At 39.8% G+C, this 22,883-nt stretch overlaps 1 protein-coding gene across 1 annotated transcript in view; it reads left to right on the forward strand.

Moving 5' to 3' along the window:
- The window catches only part of MGAT5 (alpha-1,6-mannosylglycoprotein 6-beta-N-acetylglucosaminyltransferase), a 75,453-nt gene extending 53,124 nt beyond the window's left edge, over positions 1-22,329 (forward strand). The window contains exons 11-16 of the mRNA XM_054380958.1: positions 2,369-2,518; positions 10,767-10,913; positions 14,778-14,894; positions 15,714-15,788; positions 20,160-20,317; positions 22,050-22,329. Coding sequence (XP_054236933.1) covers positions 2,369-2,518; positions 10,767-10,913; positions 14,778-14,894; positions 15,714-15,788; positions 20,160-20,317; positions 22,050-22,248 — 846 coding nt within the window. The 3' untranslated portion in view covers positions 22,249-22,329. The remainder of the gene's footprint in view (positions 1-2,368; positions 2,519-10,766; positions 10,914-14,777; positions 14,895-15,713; positions 15,789-20,159; positions 20,318-22,049) is intronic.
- The last annotated feature ends 554 nt before the right edge of the window (positions 22,330-22,883 follow it).

Raw genomic sequence — 22,883 nt, forward strand, 5'->3', positions numbered from 1 at the left:
TTGTTGTAACTGTAGCAGTTTAAATAAAAACTCTCCTTCTACCCCCCTACAGCCTGTATTCCTTCCCCTGGTACTACTGTAAACACAACATGGAAGTTTGTTCTTTTCATACTATCTTAGTATGTTGCTTTTTTAAATCCTGTTCAGGATCCCATTAGATTTTTCTTGACATCACAGATAAACAGGAGACCTGTGAAAATCTTGTTTCTTCTGGTCCATTTCACATTCATCTTCGAAAATGAGCCAATGAAGATGTAAGGCCAGTTCAGATCAAAGATTCCTCTAGCTCAGTATTCTGACTGCAAAACTAGCCAAAACATGCTAACGAATATGTGAAGTCACGCGTGTTTGACACCTACCAAAGATAAATGGTTCGTCAGCTTCTTGGCCCAAATGTTATGTGTATCTGTTCATTCATGATTTTTCTTCTGTATTTGCTCTTTTGAACCTATATGAAATCTTCAACAGCAGTTTTACAGCTAAAAAGAAAAAAAAATCCAGGAACCGTTAGATTATAAGCACTAAATAATTTTAATGGCAAATATTTTATTATAAAGCAACCAAATACTCCATAACAGGTTTGTAAAATTGCTGTTGAAATCTTTAAAATAAGTGCGTGCAATTTTAGGTAATCCTGGTTTTGTTCTTGTTCCTTGTAGCTGTTTACTTCTCATATTTTCCCTGAATTAGAGTGCATTCGTGTCATCAGTTTGTGTCATATGAGCCAAAAAAATCAGAGGCAAGTGCATTAATGTTCTTCCTGTAGGCAGATCATGTCAGCAGTACTTGTGCCTCCTTGCTTTCTCCTCCTGTTCAGAACACTCCAGCTTAACTCCCAGGCTCTGTTTGTGCCAGGCGGGCAGGTTAAGGTATGCCTCTAGTGACAGACCACTGCTGCTCTGGAAACCAGACCAGCCTACTCAATTTATATTTCTCATGCCCGTTTGCAAAGGAAAAGTTTTGCAGTGGATTTTCTCATGACAAAGTATATGAGCTTCTCAACAGTTTCTAATTACACCATTTTACTTTACAAGTAATGGGAGGAACATCTCTTTCAGAGTAATTGAAATGTGAAGTGAAAGAAAAAAAATTAAAATGGAGCAAACTTTTTTTTTTTTTAATAATTTGTGCTAATTAACAATAATAGCAGCCTCATCAAACAAGAAAGCACATTTGTCTCCATTTGTTGGCTCTTTTATATAATGCTTAGCCCAGGACATTGTCTGACTGGTGCCGCCTTGGCATTACTACCAGAAGAGGGTGATTTAATAATGAGGCAGACAATCTACTTCATCACAAACAGTATCCTCCAGCAGAGCAAGCTGAACCCAGAAGCCAGTTGTTATGTGACATTAAATTCCCTGTGTGTTCAAATGTACACCAACAATTAATATAGCAAGGAAGGTTTAAGGACTGATTGTGTTCATTCACTGAGGCCTGATACCCTATTGCCTCCAAGATTTGAAAAGCCAGGATTTTCACCAGTCTGCTTGCCTTTTGAGTGAACTTCAGTAAAATTCTGGCCACCTTTTGCACAGAGCTGTGTACAGAATTTACATGACAAAAATAGTAAGTGGAAGTAGAATGTTTAAAAACTGTCATGCTGCCAACAAGTACAGAAACTTGTTCCCTGATTTTAGAGCTACTACTAAGATTACATGCAAATATTGAGGGAAAGTCTCTCTGATCTGTGCTGCTTACTGGCTGTAAATAGACTCTCCAGCTAATTACTTTTGGAATACTAGTAGTCTTTAAAAATCAAAAAACATATGGCATTGAAAATTAAAGTAATTCTTGTTTGCAAACTACAATTATGTACTTTTTTTGGTATTTGTTTATTTTCCTTAGTGCAACATTAAACCCATTACTTTTCTTTGGGTCTTTTCCAAAATGCTTTTAAAACTTCAGGTAAGTGGAGTGTTTGTAGGTATCTCGTGGGACTCAGTTGTAAGTGTTTAGATAAAGATGTATTTTCAGTTATTCAGTTGGCAGTACTGCATCTTACTATGGTGAGATTCAAAAGAGGATAATTACTAAGTATTTTCCATCTCTGACAGAAACAGTGAAAATTTGGTATTTCAAAATGAGGTTTTTTTAGTATTTTTTAGACAAATATTCTTTATTTGGTGAGACTAGAACTATTTGATGGTTACCTGGGTTTTGTCTAGTTAGTAATCAGACATTGGTATTGATTTGTTTATATCTATTCTGTGAATGAAGAAGCTGTTGTTTTCTGCCATTCTGGTGGAAAACAGGACTAATAATGTAATGAATGAGTAATCTTCTCCTCCTGCTTTTTGTGCTACCATCTCAGATCGAATACTACTACTTGAAAAAGACTGAAAATATTTTCTTGTTATTGTTACAGGATAAGAAGGCTTATCTGGACGTCATCCACACCTACATGGAAGTCCATGGAACTGTTCATGGAACGAGCACCATTTATATTCCTGGCTATGTAAAAAACCATGGTATACTCAGTGGGCGGGATTTGCAGTTTCTACTGAGAGAAACCAAAGTAAGTTTGGCAAGAGCGAGCATTGGCAAAAGTAGCTACAGAGAGACAGTGTCCAAAGTGCATGCATTTCAATGAAAAGCATTGGAGAAATATATGGTCAAATGTAAGCGAGCTTAAGGGGTCTTCTCAATACTAAGAATATGTTTTTCATTGTGTCCATGTTTTGTGGATTGACAGCTATTATCAGAAAATTGAGATAACAACCTGCAGTCACAGGCACAGCTAACAAGCAGCTTGAGAAACATGGATAAATGCATTTTCCATTTTCTTAAATGTGATATTCAGCACCAGGAGATTATCACCCGAGAATGTGCTTTACTTTACATCCCTGATGTGAAAGTTAGGTGATATCTGACAGCTCTACAGTCGGCACGCTTGCTCTGCCCTACCAGTGACTTTAACCTAAAGCAACCCCACTCTCCGGGAGAGAAAAGAAGAAAAGCAAGCACTTCATTTGCCATTCAGTTCCATCCTCTATTTCAGCTGTGCAGGGAGAGTGAGTAAATGAGTCTGCTTTTTGTAGTGTGCTTTGCCTGTGGCCCCTTAGTCAAGGGAACTCAAGATAAGGGACAGTATATACATTGAAATAAAAAGACCTTTGTCCCCATAGTTAGAATGCTTTGTGGAGATTTTTGTGCCATTCTCATAATCTTTGTTGCACTTTACAACATCAAATGTTTGTTAAATTATATTTAAATAGTATATTTAACTTTTAGTTTAAGAAAGAAATAGTTTCTGTGGTAAAATTAGCAAAATGTGTGGAGCTGCACCACTTAACTCTCTATTGTTGATAGCTTTTTGCTGTGCACTTCTACAGAAGAATCTATTAAAAAAGGAAAAAAAGCAAGCACCTCTCAGTCTTCCCACTGCAGAGGGGGACTGCAGAGATCTCCTTTTTGAAATATTTGGGAAAATGATGGTAATTTGACATCTCTGTGTGACAGCTGTTGGCGAATTATGACTTTTTACAAGCAACCACTGTGTGTATGTACTTGATGCATACAAATACAACATACTGTTGCAGATTAAAAAGTCAACATTTTTTTTGTTATAGATAAGACCAAGATTACACAGCTTTTGCCTGTGTGGAGTATGGAATCATGGTGTTAATCATAGTACTAACGTGAGAAGTATATTTACATAGTAATAACCTCAAGCACAAACGGTGGCTTTATTCTAGGGGTGGGGGGGGAAAAGAAGTGTTCCATTTGCTAGAATAGTAAGATAAGCTAAGGGACTTCCTGCAGAATTACTGAGGTCTTTAAAAATTATAAAGTATGGTTCATAACTACTATTATGTTTGACTAAGTCTTCCTCTGTATCAGCCAAAAAGCTTGATTTTTAACAGTAAGTAGACAGCTCATGGAGTTGTTTGCTGTAAGAAGCGACATAAGGACACAGTCGGTTTAGGACAAATTCAAGTTGATACATAAACATTGTACAGCTCAGCACAATGCAGGTATGTGTGGTTTGTGACACAAGAAGGAGCCAGACTAGTTTGTCAGCTTTAATTGCAATATCAGATGGAAAATAGAATCTTGTGAGGTACTGAGATCATAAGTTGCTTGTATTTCACAGACTGTACTTTTGTGAAAGGCAGGGATCTGTGCTGTACTGTGTTCGGAGTCCTACAGCATTTTAGATTTGTATTTGATGTATTTGTATGATGTATTTGTACTGTTGTAGTGCCTTGGGTTTGGTTTGTTGTTTTGTTGGGATTTTTTTCTTCCTTACATTAGGAAAAATCCTTTGAGTATTTGCTGCATTTCTTAGTAAATGGCACTGAGAAACATATCAGTATGTTTCAGAAGTCTGTATCAGGATGCCAGTGTTTTTAATCCCATTTTTATTTTGATAGAATCTTTCTTAAGGAACTTTTTACATTAAATTTGCAAAGTGTATTTTCATAGGGCTTTTCTGAGCTTTCGTTAGCAGATTTGCAAATGTCAAAAGCTGTTTTCCTTTTAAGGAAATTATTTATTTGTGATGCAGCCAGGCTCACAAAACTTTGAACTGATGGTAAGCAGTTAAGTGTCCATCTGCTTCTCCTGATACTTGCTATTATCAAGCAAATGGGAGTGCAGTGTTTTGGATATGGAAACGAAATGAAATTAAATATATGGCTTACTATGTCATGAATTCTGGTTAATATTCCTGTCTAATGCTATTCCAATACGTCTAGTTTAACAAAAAATGAAACAGCAGCATCCTAAGATTGAAAGTGGAAACTGAGATTTACAATCTGATTCATTTGGACTTTTTCAGTTGGAGGTGAACTTTGGGGTTGATGTTTTTTGTTGATTTTCTTCTTGCTAGCTGATGTTTAGTGTCTAATAGGTGTGCTAGCTGTTCTGCCTGAGCACACAGTTGCCTCACAGTGTTGATCAACAGATATACTTGCTCTAAATCTTGTGTGTACATTCACAGTTTCAGATTTTGATACCTGCCAAGAGACAGTACTTCAATGTAGCTCAGCAGAAAAGACCACTCACCTGTTTCTACTGGCCATCTGCTGCCTATGTGGGTCAATTGTGTTTATATCAAATGGATCATGGATTGAATTGCTAAAATAAGTGCAGGTTTCCACAAAAATCAGACTGACTTGAATGGGGGCTTTGTACCCTGGGTAGCCTTGGCTATGTGTGCACATGCATCCAGTAATCTTCAAGGACACTTTTTAGGCTTAATCACTTTAATTGCTAGGCAACGTGACCAGAGCCCCATAATGAATTTAGTTATGGGGTTTTGTCACTAGACAATCGGTGTTCTGAAAGTAGGTGAATAATCAGAGCTGTAGCTCCAAGGTGGTGACATCTGTGGGTACAGTGCTCACTTGAACCATCTAGGCCTGCTGCTTGCTGCCTCTAAGCACCAAACTTCGGTTTTAAGCTTCCAGAAACTTTGTGATTTTTTTCTTGTTCTACATAGATGTTTTGAGATGCAAGAGCTATGATTGTCTTTCATTGCTTGTGATTTCAACAGTGCATTAGCAAGTTTTTGTTAGGTCAGCTGACACATGATCTGGTTTTCAGAAACAGAGCTAAATAATAAGCCTACAAGTGTAGCATTTTCAGAAGCGTCTGTTTACGTTGCACTGAGTAATTTTGCCTTTAGACAGTGAAATACCAATAGTTGACAGCTCAGGCATGATTCTCGATCAGAGCTTTCTATTCCCAAAGTGTATTTGGTCTCTCTGCAGTAGTCAGCATAGGACACAGTTATTCTGAAAAGCATGCAGCTGCCATTTCGTTCTGGGGTGTATTATAAAGCAACACATTTCAGAGTAAGTGTGTTTTCCAAGCAGGCAGAGGCTGTTTGAGATTCATCATGGCTAGTTCAGCTGTGTAATGCATGACAAAAACAAGACATGTCAACAGTTCCTAATGAGAAGATGTAAAGCTATTCATCACATCAGAGGAAAATAGGATAGGCAAGCTGGCAGCCTTCCTGCCAACTTACCTGGCTTCTTGCCAAGTGGGCAGCTGGAGGAGTTGGACCAGACTCTCATGGAAGATCCAGTACTGAATTCTTGAGAAATACTTCTTCTTTCAAGAAAGTTTGAGATGCAGCTTTTTACTTTTGAGTCACTATGAATTTTTGAGGAAATCCAAATTCTTTCACCATTTCTGAATGGTGATTAATAAAAGTAGGAGCTACAGCCTCTTTAGACAGTTTGGGAAAAATCCCATTGAAGTGTTGGATAAGTAGAAACAGGAAAACAACCTTTTTTTTTTTTTTCATATTACCTTTTATGAACTAATATATCATTTAGTTCCACACACTTCACAAAATCAGCTGAAAAGACATTTAACTAGCGATACTATTCTAAAGATGTTTCAATCACAAAAGGATTGACTTTTCCAGAAAGTATTTTATATTCATGAGAAAAATATATCAGGACAGTTAACCTTTGCTACAATTCCCTTTGTGTAGTTTGGAAGAGAATATGTAAGTTTAGTGAGGAAGCACATGAAAGTGGTGAAAACCTACCAGCCTGACATAATAAATTAAAGCACAGTAATGTCAGAAAGGGGAGAGGAGAAGATAAATACTCCTGTTTATGGCACTAGAGCACTTAGTCTCTGGAATATGAAATTTTTCTCTTAAATATCCAGCTAGTCAGAAGTGCAGTCAGTGAAGTAAAATGTTCATTCTTTATTTTATACTTCTGGCTATAATTTAGAAAGACTGTTTGTTCAAGTACTCATTTTAATAATAGTCCAATCTGGTGGCATAAACTCCACAAATAAATTTCTCAGCATCCTCTGAAAGTCAGTGGTTTCCAGAAAATAAAAACAAACCACACTGGTTTTTTCATGGAAATGGTTGTGAAGCATGTCAGAGAAGTCTCCACTTAGATACTACACCATGAAAGAAGAGCTTGCATTATAATCAGAAAAGAATTATGTCTTGTCTGGTCTGATGCTGGGTAGCCAACAGAAAAGCCTGAAATTCCAAACCAGGGGTTCAGTTTGCTGCAAAGACAGAAAAGGTTCCTGAGGAGCCTTTCTTATGAAAACTAAAGTATTGCTGCTTAAGAGTTTTAACACCTGCTTTACTCAAGTTGACCAAGTGAGACTGCAGATCTGAATCCCCTGGTTTGATTCATGCAGACCTGCAGGCATGACACACCTGGGTAGCAGACCTTGCAATCAAGGAAATGGTTTAGGAAAACAAACAGTGCACTGCTGTTACAGTGACATTTTACATCTGTATTTATTTGCTGTTTTCTCCTTTAGATATGCTTTTACGTTTTAAGTTCCTCCTGGCATTACCTTGTTATGTGGGGCTCTGTAAGCTAATGCCTACTGTGGCATGTACCCACTTAAAGCACTCTATGAAAAATAGTGGTACTGGCTTTCAAAAACATTTGAAAGGTGAGAAAAATGCTGACATAAAGACAATTAAAATGAGCAAGCACTATTCAACCAGTAAAGTACAAAAAAATTCTACTCTGCAGAGCAATTCTGCTGCAACTAGCAAAGCCAGACCAGGGCTAATGTTTTTGAACCATGAACATTACCAACATTGTCAGATGTGGAGTTTTGCATTATAGAATTTCAGCCGTAGGGTGAAGGGGTTTCTCCCTGATGAACTGTATTAACAGACATAATGTCCAGTAAGAAGGTACCCCAAAAAGCCTTTGTCAGTGCCTTATGTGGTGGAAGCAACAACATGCATTGGTATCACTAAATAGTGGAAACACATTCTGCTCTAAATCTTCACCATTAGGGGGGACAAAGCCTTGTTTTCCACACAGCGTCAGCTGTACTGTGGATGGATGCTTGCTTCACTGGCACCTGAAAATTGTTGACTGTTACTTCTACTTTTTTCACTTCTTTTTCAATTAGTGACTTGCAGCGTTTGCATGCTTTTAAGAAGTACCTTGACAGATTGTTTTAGCCTTTCTGGAAATAACAAGCTGCATATAAGTCAAAGGATTAGCAAATTAGAGCATCATAAGAATGAGTTACAGAAATGACCTTTGTTCTTTAATGCTTGGCTTTTTAATCCTAAGGAATGGGATGTTCATGAGGCAATTAAGATATTCCTGAGTTTTGCACTTTATACCATACTGAAATATTAGCTTCTTAAGCAAGGACTGTTAATGAAGGGCAATTTTCAGGGGCAGAGTCTAGATTTAGTTTGGGATTTTCAGCTGACCTGATGGAGATGTGACTTTGGAGGGTTGAAAGAAAGAGTGGGGGAGGCAGAACTTGCAGGCAGCTGTGAGCCAGGCTACAACCTCAGGCCAACAGGCAACACACACAGAGGCACCGTTCTAGCAATCAGACACATCTTCCTTTCTTCCTTCAAAGGTATGGTGCTGCTTAGAGGTGAGGTTGGAAAATGGATGTGAAACAGGTGGTAAGCTATTTATTATAGATTAAGTGTTGACAGTGTGCTCTGTGCTGTCAAAACATAAAACCATGTTTCTTTCCCCATGGAGCTTCCTCCTAAATAAACAGACCAGTCAGACCCAGAACTGTTCAGCAGTGCACAGCAGCAGTTTATTAAAAAAGTGAAAAATGAAGCAAACAAACCAGCATTCTCTACAGAACAGCCAAACACAGGATCATAGGAGAATTGATACCTCAGATGGTTTTAATTGCTGGTTCTCAGCTGGTTGTCTGCCTGAGCTAAGGAGTAGTTTAAATAAATAACATTATGAGTGCAGATTGCATTAAATAGTTTCAGGTCTGTAATTGATTGTTTTCAAGAGATTACCTTTCTTTAAGACCCTTGTGAGATAAAATTTGGTATTAGGGCCGTGAAGATGATCAGAGGGCTGGAGCATTTTCCCTGTGGGGACAACAGGCTGTGAGAGTTGGGTCTGTTCGGCGTGGAGAGGAGAAAGCTCCAGGGTGACCTTATGGCAGCCTTCCAGTTCCTGAGGGGGGCCTACAAGAAAGCCGTGAGGGTACTTGTAGTGATAGGACAAGAGAGAATGGATTGATGCCTGAGGAGGGTAGATTTAGACTGGAGATTAGAAAAACATTCTGTACAGTGAGGGTGGTGAGACACTGGAACAGGTTGTCCAGGGAGGTCATGGATGCCCCCTCCCTGGACGTGTTCAAGGCCACGTTCATGAGGCCTTGAGCAGTCTGGTCTAGTGGAAGGTGTCCCTGCCCATGGCAGGAGGGTTGGAACAAATGATCTTTAAGGTCCTTTCCAACCCAAACTATTCTATAAATCTATGTATCTTTTCTCATTCAAAGATATATATCTTATGCCATGTATAAAGTCCAAATTTAGATAATGTAGCTTTACTGGAAACAGCCTTCCAGATTTTTTTTTTTGTTGTTGGTTTGGGTTGGGTTGGGTTTTTTGTGAGCCACTGGAGAGTTTCCTTTAACATTTAAATCTGCAAGATAGCTGAGAAACTTTCTGCAAGTAGGCGGCATTTTTTTAACCTGAAATTTGAAAACTTGAAATATCAATATTCAGCTTCATGCAGTGAAAACTGCATTCCCTCAGCTATGCTGGGGAGTGTTATCTTGCTGTTTAAAACAAGCCAACTCAGATTTTATCCTGTCACTGCAGTGGGTCAGAGAGGATTGATGCTGCAGTGCCTGTGCATGACAATACCAACTAGAGATTTATGCATCAATGTTAAGATCAGCTCCTAGAAAGAGCCTTCAGTTTTAAATATGTTCAAAGGATTCACTTCCATCTTAAAGCAATTTTAAAACAGAATAGTATAATTTGAGTATGTGTAATTTGAATAGTGTAATTAACAATAATTAATGTATAATTTGAATAGTATAATTGAATATGTGCATCCTGGATACATGATCCTAATAGTTAGGAAGATTGATCTTTATTTTCTTGAAAAAGGGTAGCTATCTATATATATCTATATATAGCATATAAAGAGAGATACAGAGAGAGATATATAGAGATACAGATATGTTAGATCATACAGCAGTGCTGAGAAATTGCTGCTACTAGCCAGAGCTTGTAATTCTCCTGTTCCTCATGCATTCAGATAAAGATAGAAGAATCCTCTATTTAATTCAGGGGGTTTAATTATATTGGGGCAGGAAAGGGGTCAGGGTCCCAATAAGAGCCAGAAAACTCTAGAAAAACGTTCTATTTCTTGACATTGGCGAAAAGCACTGCTTTTCTAGAGCACCTGCAAGCTGGGCTGATGCAAGAATAGCTTTCTGATGCATTTTTCCTCCTTTGCTTTACCTTGGAGGCATTGAACCCTCTCAATCCCAAGGAAGCTCTGACTGCCTATGGGTAGTGTCTTCAGCTGCTGTTTGCTGCCATCTACCGTTGTAATTAGCGGGCTAAATCAGCCGGGCAGGAGCCTGTTCCTACTGGCAAAACCGGATGGGGAGAGGGGGAAAACACTACTGTAGCTGTTTGAGGTTGCTGCAGTAAAACCTGTACCTGCAGGAGAGCCTCGGCAGTTTCATGTCGAACCACCAAATGACTCTTTTTATTACTATTATTTTTTCCAAAAAATAACTAAAAGGGTCTGTTGTTGCCTCAGCTCCATGAAAAACTACCTCAGCTCATTACAGAAGATTATTGTCAAATGTCTGGTACAGAACATTCCATTACTACTTGGGTAGGAGGGGGCTGAAATTCTCCCATTTTCTTCTTAAAGATACGTTTTTTAGGGTGGCACGTTTAGAATACCACACCACAACAATTGTTGTTTGTTTTCAGTTAGCTCTGAGCTTTCAGGTTTTATAAAGAACCAAACTTCAGGCAGCCCTTGTTTTCTACTTTTCAGCTGTTCGTTGGTCTCGGATTTCCATATGAAGGACCAGCTCCTTTAGAAGCTATTGCTAATGGATGTGCTTTTCTAAATTTAAGATTCAACCCACCAAAAAGTAGCAAAAACACAGAATTTTTCAAAGGCAAACCTACGCTCCGAGAGGTAAGTTCTATATCAGTCTTGCTGATTCCTTTTTAGTAAAAAAATACAGGGAAAACATTCCTAGTTCATTGCAAAAGGGGTGCAGCTTTCATTTTCTTGAGCCATTTTGGTGGGATTATCAGTCCATATTTTTATAGGATAATCAAAATCTTTCATTAACATGTGGTTAAGATTTACCCCTAGATTTCCCTAATTCTCATTGATAGATGATCACAAGTTGAAATTTCTCTTGAAAAGCTGATGTTCTGCCCAGGGAGAGATCATGTCATCTGATAGATGATGTGTCATTTGAAGGCGGTGTTATGTTGTTTGAAGGAACAGACATTATTCTGTATTGTTCAGTAAGTAAATAGGTGTTTAAGTAAATTTTAAAAGTGCCATTTGTGTTTGGGGATAGTTTGGGTGTTTTTCTGCAGAGAAGACTTTCTCAAGGTACTAATGGTCACAGCCCACCATCTGTGGGCAAACACTGAAGACATTCAGAGAACTGACTTTTTCAGAGAACAGGAAAACCAAATGTCAATCTTTCAAAACAGCCAGTGCATTGAGACTCTTGGTAAGAGAAGGAGGCTCAGTAAACTGGGCCCTCATCCTGGCACTGGCTGGGGAATACTTTTCTTATTTGATGTAGGTAAAATCCAGCCTATACCAATTGGAAGCGTGTAACAATCATGTATAACCATTTCTGACATCAGCTCTTTTGCCTGTGACCTTGGCGAGTTCAGAGGTGTGTAAACTTATTTTCTTTACATGGGTATCTGAAGGAAAGGTAACACTTAGATACCAAGAACTTTGCACAGCTAGATTTCCCAATTCAAGTTACTTATGAACTACATAAATGACATACTGAGCAGTGCCAGGTAGTTGATAAGAAATAGACAGTTTTCCTTTTAAACCAGGAACATAAATTCCTTATGATTTTGTGATCCAGGATCGTAACTGCCTTTCAGGTTGTTATACGTTCAGCTTCTGCAGGACGATAGTTCAAACTCACCCCTTGTGACAGCTTGCATGGCTAACAGAGGAGATAGCAATTATGCACACACACAAAAAGGTGCTTTTCTCCTTGGTCTTGGCACTTTTCAGGGCTTTTTGTCTGTGGGTCACTCAGCTGTTTGTCTAATTTCCAGTTCTTCTGGACACTATAACTGGTCAGGCTCAATAAATAATCTGGACACACTTCACTCTTTAATATGAATTCTAGGGCTTGGAATGCCACGCTAAATCCTCCTGGCAGGTGTCAGCTCTGACAGAAATGTTGTGTACCTGACCTGCAGGGAAAAATAGTCCCTATTGACTGCTTTAATACGAAATAGTATAATGAACGTTTATCTGAAATATTGCTGTGTTCACATGCCCTGATGACCTAAGAGTACCCTTTTCTCTAACTGTTTTTCATGACTGCATTCAGAGCTGATTGCGAGTAATCCATGTGATGGTTCACTGGGATTAATAAAGTCCTTAAAGCCTTTTCTCATATTTTTCAAGTGTTAAAGGAGGGGGGAAAAAAAGGAAAAAATAAAAGGGGAAGAAAAAAAATACTTCTGTAGTTCTGCAAATTGGATAAATCTGTTATCCATAGACCAGGCTGAAGATAAAGCCTGTTTGGCACTTTTGTAAAGTAACCATTGCAAGTCACTATTTCTGCCTTGTTCTAGGTAGAATTTATTTGGAGGGGAGTTAACTGTTCCCCTCAACCCTCAAGATGGGGTCCTGTGGCAAAGACTGTACAAAAGTTGGAAACTATAAATTTCATTTTAGACCAGCAGTTGTTTTGTCTTGTGACATGATTTTGCTGGGGGAAAGAGCCAGGGGAAAGAAAAAAGCCGGCTTCAGGCAGCTTCTTTTGTGCAAGTATTTGTACCAATATTTTCTCTCCATTCTGCTTGCCCTCCCAGCCCTCCCTCACCTCCCCTAGTGGAAGAAAACATTGCATGCTAAAACTAGTTGTAATGTGTACTTGATGGGTGTGGTTTCTTTCATTTTCTGCTTTTAGGAAGGAAACAAAACTGAAACGAGAAATTAATTACAAATCTATTTTAAGGAATTTGTATAGATTTTAAATAGACAGTGAGAGTGTCTCCTGAGTATCTAGAACATTAAGCTTCAGATTATTAAAGCATTTCAATATTAGGAAATAGGCTTAATATGTTTTTGAAAGTATAAATGCAGAATAATTGGTGTAATAAAAATATATTGATAGTTATTCTTAATACTTAAAATAGCTACTAGTATGAGAAGAGCAGATCTGGATTTAATGTTACTGTCTGCCTGAGACGGTAGTGTAAGAGTGGTCTAAGGCACAATTCCTAAAGCTCTGTGGAATTTAAAACACTGGTTTATGTTTGTATTTCTAAAGGTGCAATGGAAAGGCTTTTATTGTTACTGAAAGCAATATGAATGTAGCTTCTGCTATCTGAAGTCCAGACGTGTCCTGAGAGCTCAGTCTTGGTAACCCAATTTTTAAATACGCAGAGGTTTAGTGGCAGTGGAAATACCACTGAAAAAAAGGCTAGACTAGGTTAGTCTGAGAAACACTGGACTGTTTGGAGGGATTTAAAATGCTGATGGGCGAAATGAGGCACAAGTGAATGCAGGCAGCTACAGAAGCTGTCTGCGTGCAGAGGCATCCTGAGCCCAGCAGCTGCCATCCACCAGCCCGTCCATGAGCTCTCACCCCTCCTTGCTCTGTTGCCAGAGGTCCCCTGCAGAGAGTCCCCTGGAACATTGGTCTAGGAGCACAGCTTTGTGCTAGCTGCTCCCATATGTAACTATAACAGTGGCATCTCTTGTCCACAAGTAAAATGCGATAGGCAAACATTTCTTACAGTACTTTCTAGAATTCACTTGAGGAAGAAAGCAGTACAGTGTATGCCCAGTGCAGAAGCTTCTTTCCAGCAGTCAGTGTTTCCTACTTACTTTTGCACTAATGTTTTTCTTAGTATCATGCATAATTTGGGAGCTATATAAAAATTGTCCATGGAAATCTATCTTGTAGGGGATTTGTTCTTTATTTATTTTGAAAGCAGTTGTCTTCTGAGGCCAGCGTGAAGTACTTTCTTCTGAAACTTTTTCTTCCCCTCAGTGTGTTCGTTTGCATGTTCTTAACACTCCGCTGCAAACTGTCACAAAAACTACTTTTAGTGCCATCCTGCCAGTTCTGAAAGCAATCTCTGATACAGCTTTTCTTAGTTATCTACTTGAGTATACTGAATTTGTTTTGTGACAAAGTGGTGAGCAAAACACCGATTAATGCTCTTACTCAGGCACGTCACTCTTGTACTATCAGCAGTAGGTCAGAATCTGACCTAAGTGATAGAAATTATTATTCACTACTGCTCAGAGAGGCTTGGAAATATTTAAAATTTGGAGGAGAGACAGGGTGAGAACGTAGTTTGAAGGTGACACAGGGCAAGGATGAGCTCTCTTGAAGCCAGTCGTGCAGGTCTAACCAGGACTGGAAACAGGACAGGTAGGACTGGTAGCAGGACTCAGGATGGGTTGGATGGCTGCTCCATGAATGAGCTGTAGGGAAGTAGGGTCACCTTATAAAAGTCATTTCAATTAGCATTAAGTCTTCATGATGTGAGTCATCACAAGGAGCAAAGCCACAAATGAGAAGTGCACAAATGTTAATTATGATCTGCATTATTACCTGGTTTTCAGTTTTCCTACCAAATTCACTCTCTAAACTTAAAGATGGAAAATCTGAAAGATAACTCAGAAGGAATGATGCTGACTGTTACAGTCTAGCTGAATTCTCACATTTTTCTGGTGCATTTCATTCAAAACGTCAGATGAGGAGAGTAAGAAGGAAGGGTATCTTGGCACATTCAGTTTACCAATATAATTTCTTTCTTCCAGTTGACATCTCAGCATCCTTATGCTGAGGTTTACATTGGGAAGCCCCACGTCTGGACAGTGGACATCAACGATCTCTCTGAAGTTGAGAAGGCTGTGAAATCAATTTTGAATCAAAAGGTGAGAAATGTATCCTCAACTCGTCATCACTGCTTGAAGGAGTGTGTTGTGTACTTCATGTGGAGTGATTCCTGATGTTCTGCTTAAAGCAAAGTGCTGCACTTCGGTAGGATATTGGGGAAAAAAATTATTACTATATCTGTGGTATCCAGTTATCTTGGTTTAGTATGGGATATATCAGGTTTTTACCTGAAAAAAATGAGCATGAGTGAATTTGTATAGAAATATGAATTTCCTGTGTAAGTTATACAGCAGTCTTTCTTTTATGCGCATTCAAGACGATGTTTCCTTGCTGATTCTTAGAGCATCACAGACTGCCCAAATAAATGCTCTTGTGACTGATTCTGTAGCCTTGACTTTGCCACCACTGAAGGGCTTGTACACTTGCAGCTTGAAATCGTAATGAGGGCATGTCAAGGGGGGAAAAAAAAGGTGAAGTAATTTTCAAAGGTATCCCCTATGTTTTTTTTGTCATAATGTCGGGGTTTTGACTTCAAGTCCAGAGCTGCAGCTTAGATAAGGCGGGAGCTCTGGAATCCCATTGAGTCTTAGGCTATCTTTGTATCTAATATTTTGCAGTACACCCAGAGTTTCCTTAAAGAAAATACCTGAGCAGCTTTTATTGCTTCTACAAAGGAGCAAAATTCACCTTAAACTGCCGATGGTTTTGTAAAATTGTGATTTGTTAATGAGTTTATTTGCCTGTATTGTTGCTACTTAAGCTGTATTTGGAATGCAAGCTGCTACCACACAGCATACCACAAAGTTCATTAAAAAAGAAAAAAAGCCCTCTAACCATAACATACTCTGTTTTCACAGATTGACCCTTATTTGCCCTATGAATTTACCTGTGAGGGAATGCTTCAGAGGATGAATGCATTTATTGAAAGACAGGTATGAACTCCTATTGTGGCTGAGTCGTATATTTTACTTTGCTAAGTGATGATCCTCTCCATTTCAAAGCTTCTCAGTGTTGTTGCTGTTCAAGCAGAAACAGTAACTGTGCAGTCCTTGTCCGGGCAGGTGCTTGCTAAGATGAAGTTCCCTCTGTGGGCTCAGAGATTCAGTTCTGTGAACTTGGCCATGTGGGGGTTGTGAGGCTTCTTCCAGATCTGGCACAAGTGGGATTTTTCATATCTAAAGAGACTGACTAAAAATTAAGACTCGGTGCTGGCTGCCACAATGTTAGTTCTGCTTCTTCTGATTCATCTTTGAGTGTCTAATGTACCGTATGTGGCTGAATTTCAGGAGCTGTAGGAGCTTGCAAAATTAGGGGAGAGGTTAATTTATTGATTATTTGACTGATTGACTGATTGACAAGAACCTTCCTCCTTCTGATGTTGTATCAAAGCAGAAATGCAAAGTAATTTTTCAGTGTCTGTGTGACTTCTTTAATTATGTGCTTACAAAGACTCTTTGGATTCTTTGTATCATGGAAATACAGAGGTACTCTTGTGGTCCAATTGCACCTTAGGCTAAAGCTTCTGGGTGGAATTGTCCAAGTATTTTGTTTCAATTGATGAAGCTTTAAACGGTTTGGAAACCAGTTACTTAAAGGACTTTTGCACCCCTGCATAATTGCCAGCTGAGAGGAGCACAAGATATTGAGCTGGCAATAATAAACGGCAGAGACTTCTGTGGGATACTGATTTCTAGAAACTGTTTGCTTGGACTTCGGCCCAAGGCCAGATCTGTTGCAGCAGCCAGCTCTGCCTTTTGTTCTGGTGGCTGTTGAAGAGAGATAGGAAAAGCTTGTATCTCTGATATGCCATTTAACATCCAGGATTTCTTTCAAAAGCACCACACATGCTCCTGTCCCTGTGTTGTTGAAAGAGGACAATATTCCAGGCAGAAAAACAGAATAACACAGCTTCAGCTCACAAGTGTCATTAACGTAATGTAGCTATTTCCAGTTTCCTGCCAATGAACACTTCATGCTTTTTACTGCTGTATTGATGCCATAGCCTGTAAAAGTATCTCTGCTTCTTTTGATTCTTCTACCTGAGTTAGCTGTAATTGAGAGGTTTTGTCAATACAGGAGGAAATGGAGCTCAGTTAAGTGATAAAAGGAAGCAATCTAGAGGTAGCATCAGTGGGGCAAACCTGTCTCTCCCTTCTGGAGTTCCCCCAAGGGCCAAGCCCTGGCCTGTACTGCATGCTTCTCAGAAATAAATGCAGCATTGTAGTTTTGTTCATTGCTTTGATCAGCCGTCAAATGTTGTTACTGCTTCACAGCCCCCAGGATGCTCAAGCATCATTATTAGCTGCATGTGCTTAGTGCTGGGCCTGATTAACACGTCAGATGAAGCAAGAATAAGTTGAGACCTTCTTTTGAAGAGGCTATGGTGGAATGCAGGCATCAGAGGAAGCAGCACAAACTTGGCACCGGAACAAGATGCATGGAGTTTATCTGGTTCAGAGGTTATGGGGTGCTTTAATCACAAGAGTATGGTCTTCAGAGGTGGTTTGAAGGTGAAGAGGATGGGGCCAGATACACTGAGCCACAAGTCACCCTATGGGACAGTGAAATGGTAGGATTTGAATGGTTTGACTGGAGTTGCTCTTTTGGGTCATCAACTTAAGATCAGGAAGGGGAGGGCAGTGTTAACAAGAAAGCTTTAGTGAATGCCCTGAGACTTCAGATCCAGCAGCTGGGCTGAAGGTCTTTAGGATCTGAAAAAAGGCAACTACTGTGAGCTGTGGTTTTGTATTTAGCAGCACTGTCTTGAGCTGGATTAAAACAGCTTTCACTGCAGGCTGCTCCATCCTGCCAGTGCCAGCAGCCCAGCGGCACAGTTAGGTGCATCTGTGTTGTCTGCTGAATCCATTCCTTGATCCTGTTGGCTCTGTGGCTGCACAGATAGTTGGGTCAGCTCTGCAAAGTAGCAGTGTGGGGTGGGAACCAAAGGGTGGAACTGCTTAAATTGGCACTGCCATCAAAAGAGCAGCCAGGCAAATGCAGCTGAAGCAGCTGTGAGATTCCCATTTGAAAACTTCGGAGCTGTTGGATGAGGCAGGCTGGGCTGATGGAACAGCCATACTGACTTTGAAAGATGTGGTCAAGCAGAGCATTTGGGAACCCTGCAGAGAATGTTTTTGGCAGGGCTCTACAGTGTTAGCAAACTGACTTGGCTCAGCAGAAGGTCAGCTGAGCACCAGAGCTTGGCAAAGGGAGTGGTGTGAGGACAGTCACCCAAGAGCAAGAAAAGCCAGAGGGCGAACACCTTTGATAGCAGGGCTAAGCTTGTCTCACCTTGAAATTTTGTTTTTTGGATAAAACAAACATAAATGCAGCCTTTGGTGAAACTTTAACCTTCTATTTTACCAAACATATTTTCTTTGTTTTACCCTTATGCGTGTAAGGTTGTGGGGCAGGATAGAGTGGGATGAAGATACAAATTTAGGTTGCTTTTCATGCAGTTAGTAGGAGAACTAGCCAGAGAGAGCAAACTTGAAACACAGGCCTGTATGCTGGTATCTGTGAAGGAGATGTTCTGAGACATGCTTCAAGGGGGCATAAGCTGAGGGAGCTCCCTACCAAGCTATAGACTGGAAATGGGAGACTGTGTCCAGTTTTTGGGAGAGTTTTCAACTAAGAGATGTGAAAAGCCAAAGCCCTCAGCAAACAGTGAAGCTTCACAAGTGAGTCACTCTGAAAACCTTTGTCTTCTGCCTGCACTAGCTGAGAATCCAATCTGATATTGCAGTATTATATTGTAGATATTACAGTATTATATGTCTATATTACAGTATTGGCTTGTCTTCCTTCTGCCTCTAGTATTTTAAACATTGATTTATAAAAGGGCAGAATAAACAGAATGCTTAAGTCCAAATAGCAAAATGACCCTTTTGAAACAACTTCAAGCCATCTATTGTTAAGCTGATTTTTTTAGATGCTGTTAAAATTATTCTGCCATAAATGAAATATTGCATGAGGAAATGGCTGCATCAGGGGAAGTTCAGAGCAGACACTGGGAAAAAGTTCTTCTCTGAGAGAGTGGCTAATCACTGTGGAACAGGACCCCCAGGGAAGTAGTCTTTACCTCAAGCTTGTCAGTGTTCAGGAAGCATTTGAACAAGGCTCTCGGATATATGGCTGAGCTTTTACGTTGCCATGCGTGCAGCCAGGAGTTCAACTCTATGGTCTTTGTAAGTCTCCTCCAACTCAGGATATTCTGTGATTCATGGTTGTATATTAAATTTCTGGTTAGACCTGGGAGTATGAAAACTTCTTCCTTCAGCCAAAGAAATCTAAATAGAGAAAAAAAAAATCCTACCAAACGGATACTGAGAACTGGTAAATTATTTGGAGTCTTAGCTTCATTAATACTTAAGTAGTTCAGCCTTTCTAACCTCTGGGTCACAGTGTGGGACCTGTTCATACAAGTATTAATTTTGCCAGGAGAAAGCAAACCATGATGGACTGGGCCCAAATTTTTGGATTACCTTTTGATGAGAGTTGGCAAATGTTAAAATAATGGCTGAATATCACACCATGTTAAATAAAAACAGTGATAAGCATTTTCTCTTTGCTTTTTCTCATTTTGAACGTCAAGACCATAAGAACTCATCTTTGAATAGTTTTCACTGGCAGGTGTGTTGAGGTACCAGTTCTTTCTTCCTTCTTTCCACTGTGGTGACACTTGACTGTGTGCGTTATTTATAGTCAGGTCAGGGTTTTCAGTGTTGGGAGAGCACTTTTACTAGCAGTTCAACCAGGAAAGTCAAACAAACTCTTTGAATCCTGTTTGCTTTATCTTCAGTCTTTTTTGAGTTCAGCTCATTCCATAACACTTGTGGGCTCCCTGATCCTTTCCACGTGGGCCACTTGAGACATTTCTTGCCTACAGGGTAACTAGCCTTCTGGAATTCTTCTCCTACCAGAACTTCCTCCTGATATTTGTGCTGTTAGAAAAATAGTTCTTCTAGCACAGAGATAATTAAACAGGAGTCACTGAGAAAGCCAAAATGGCTTGGGTGCAAAAGTACAGACTAGTTAGAATTGCTTATGATAAATTAAAAAGGGTGCAGGCAGGGAAGAAAATTCTTTGGGAAGAATGATACTACTACATTTCAAGCAGCAATCAAAGGGGTGATTTCCTCATGCTAAAAGAAAAAAATGTGCTTAAATTACTGATTTTGAATACAACCAAAATGAGCTGCAAAAGGAATGTTTGGATGATAATAACCAATTATTTTACTAATGGGAAAAATTGCTGTAAAGGGACTGGATGTACAATAATAAAATATGATCTGTCACTGCAGGACTTCTGTCACGGGCAGGTGATGTGGCCTCCATTAAGTGCGCTTCAAGTAAAAATTGCTGAACCTGGAAAATCCTGTAAACAAGTTTGTCAGGAAAGCCAGCTCATCTGTGAGCCTTCCTTCTTCCAGCATCTTAACAAGGACAAAGCTCTGCTTAGGTAAGTACTCAAAAGCACAAACATAGCATTTAGTCTCTTTGTTGTCCTGCCTTTTGACACACATGAAGTTCAGTGTATGAATTCTGTGAGGAGGGAAGGTGGGGAGGGCAGCAACAGTCTACTGGGCTGGACCAAGCTGTGAGGTTAGCTCTCAGTCCTTTGAAGCAGTGGCTGGTAGAGGTTGCTGCTGTGCCAGGAGCAGCATTTCACATAGCATGTGTTTTTTGCAGTGACGAGTACAGCACCAAGGCCAAAAATTCGCATCTCTTCCTTCTCACCTCCATCTTCTATGTGTGGGCACTTTGATGGCAGGTTGCTTGCACTGAGCAGAGATGTTTGTGCTGCAGGGATCACAGCTGCCAGGACTGTGATTGTGTTTGGATGGACGCTTTGCAGCCTTGGTGCGCTACTCCATAGCTTTTCCCGTAACCTTCTGAGAGCTGGTGAACTTACGTGACTCTTACTGCTAATCCTAACTGTGCCCAGTCAGCTGGGTCAAGAAACAAAATGCATTTTGTGGTGGTAAATAGAACTCTGCACACATTGTGGGATTTCTCTCAGTTCACATGGTTTTCAAATGCAGTACTTACAAAATGCTGCTTTTCTTGTACTTATTGAGCCCCCTCAGATGACAATTAACATCTGTACTGAAATGTCTGTATTCACTGGCAATTAGCAATTACTGCCTATGCAAACCTTTTGTTGGTGTTGTCCCAGGTAGGGAATTGTAAACCCTTGTATATTAGAGGTATTAGTACCAATTTAGAAAGCTTACCAGCTATGCATTAAGGAAATGAATGTTCCTTTCAGGTGCTCTCTCTTTGGGAATATGTTTCATTCCTTTCAGAATGAAAACAAATCACTTGAAGCTCCAAGACCAGGCTGCTTCCTAGGTTTTCCAGCTTCGCTTTTTGCTAAATTAAATTGTAGAATGTTTTTATTTTTGTATTTTGTTTGAAAAGTTGTAATTTCCAGTAGAGTTCAGAAGCAGCTTATATAAAAACTTTGTCAGGCTTCATTTCTAGCTGTCTAGACAAAATTATAATGTTGTGGGAAAAAAAAAACAAATCTGTCAAAAGCTGAAAGCTCCCAGTGTTTCCAGCGTAAGTGAAAAAAACAAGCCTCAGCTGGAATCGCTACCCTCGTTCTTAAGCTTTGTGGTCAGAATATGGCAACTTGAGTTTTGATTGATGTGGGGTTTTTTGTTTTGTTTTGTTTTTCCAGCCGGCTGGTTCCTCAGAGCAGTGGGTCTTGCTCTGACCAGCTTCTGCTGTAACACAGCAGCATTGCCTTGTCCTCACAACTTGGCTGTGGTTGCACTTGAGCTACCCAGGGCTGTCTGGGACAGTGTGCCTAGCCTGGGGCAGATCTCTGCTAAATTCAGGGAGAGTATCTCAGAATTTCAGGTTCTTTGGGTTTCTCTTACTAGAAATCCATGGTGTACTTAAATATTGCACGTTGGAGAAGAGTCAAAAGAATTTTTATCCTTTTAACTTCTTCCATTAATCTTTAGGAAACAGAATAACATTGGAAAGGCTGCACTGCCCTCTACAGAGAGAATCTGTGCAGGTGGAAAGAAATCAGAGTAATGTTCTGGGAATCCGCAATTCTAAATGTACTGAATTTAGGATGTAGTGGAGCATTTTATTTTATTTTTAGTGAGGAAGGATTCAAACAACACCAAATTCCTGTAAACTTCACTGTGATGTAGATCATGCGCTTTGCTTTTTAGGCATAATATCGAATGTCTCACCATGGAGTCTGCAAATGATATTCTGGTCCCCTCTTTTGATGCAAGAAGGAAGCACTGTGTTTTCCAAGGTGACCTCTTACTGTTCAGCTGTGCCGGATCCCACCCAACCCACAGAAGAATCTGCCCCTGCAGAGACTACATAAAGGGGCAGGTTGCGCTTTGTAAAGACTGCCTATAGCAGCAGCAGCAGCAGAGCTTCTTTTGAGTTGAGGACAAAATGTAAGTAGTTTTGAGAGGAGCCACTTACACTTCCTGCACTTTTGTCCAGGTTTTTCGCTGCAGGCAAAGCTATCATTGCTGGGCAGAATTACCTACCAAGAGAGGAGGGATTCATAACAAGCAGCTAACTGATCTTTTTTTCATATAAGAACATTTGCAGTGTAAGTCTTCAGATTCCTTCATCTGTTTGCGAAGAGAAACAAGTTTCATGTCCTACAGTGATTTGAAGATGACTGCACACAATAGTTTGTAGAAAATTCCCAGAACCATAAAACTTCTTATTTTTTGTTGTTGTTTGGGTGAAGCGTTTTCTATTTTTTTAATGAGTTAAGACATCCCTCATCATGGCTTGCTAAAGGATCTCAGTTTCATTCCAGTAGAAAATTGATAAAAAGTGTGCTTGAGGGAGGGGGGCGCAGGGGTGGGGAGACTGGCATTTTATTCTAAGTGCACTGTTTGGGTACTGCTTTAGCTTGAATGGCTATAAAGTGGTTTCCTTCAAAAGAATTTGAAATCACAAGATAGCTTTGTACCCTCTTACTGGGTTATCAGGGCCCAGTTCTTTTTTTTCCTTTTTTTTTTCCTATTTCCTTT

The sequence above is a fragment of the Indicator indicator genome, chromosome 5 (assembly GCF_027791375.1).
Source record: "Indicator indicator isolate 239-I01 chromosome 5, UM_Iind_1.1, whole genome shotgun sequence".
Lineage (NCBI taxonomy): Eukaryota > Metazoa > Chordata > Aves > Piciformes > Indicatoridae > Indicator > Indicator indicator.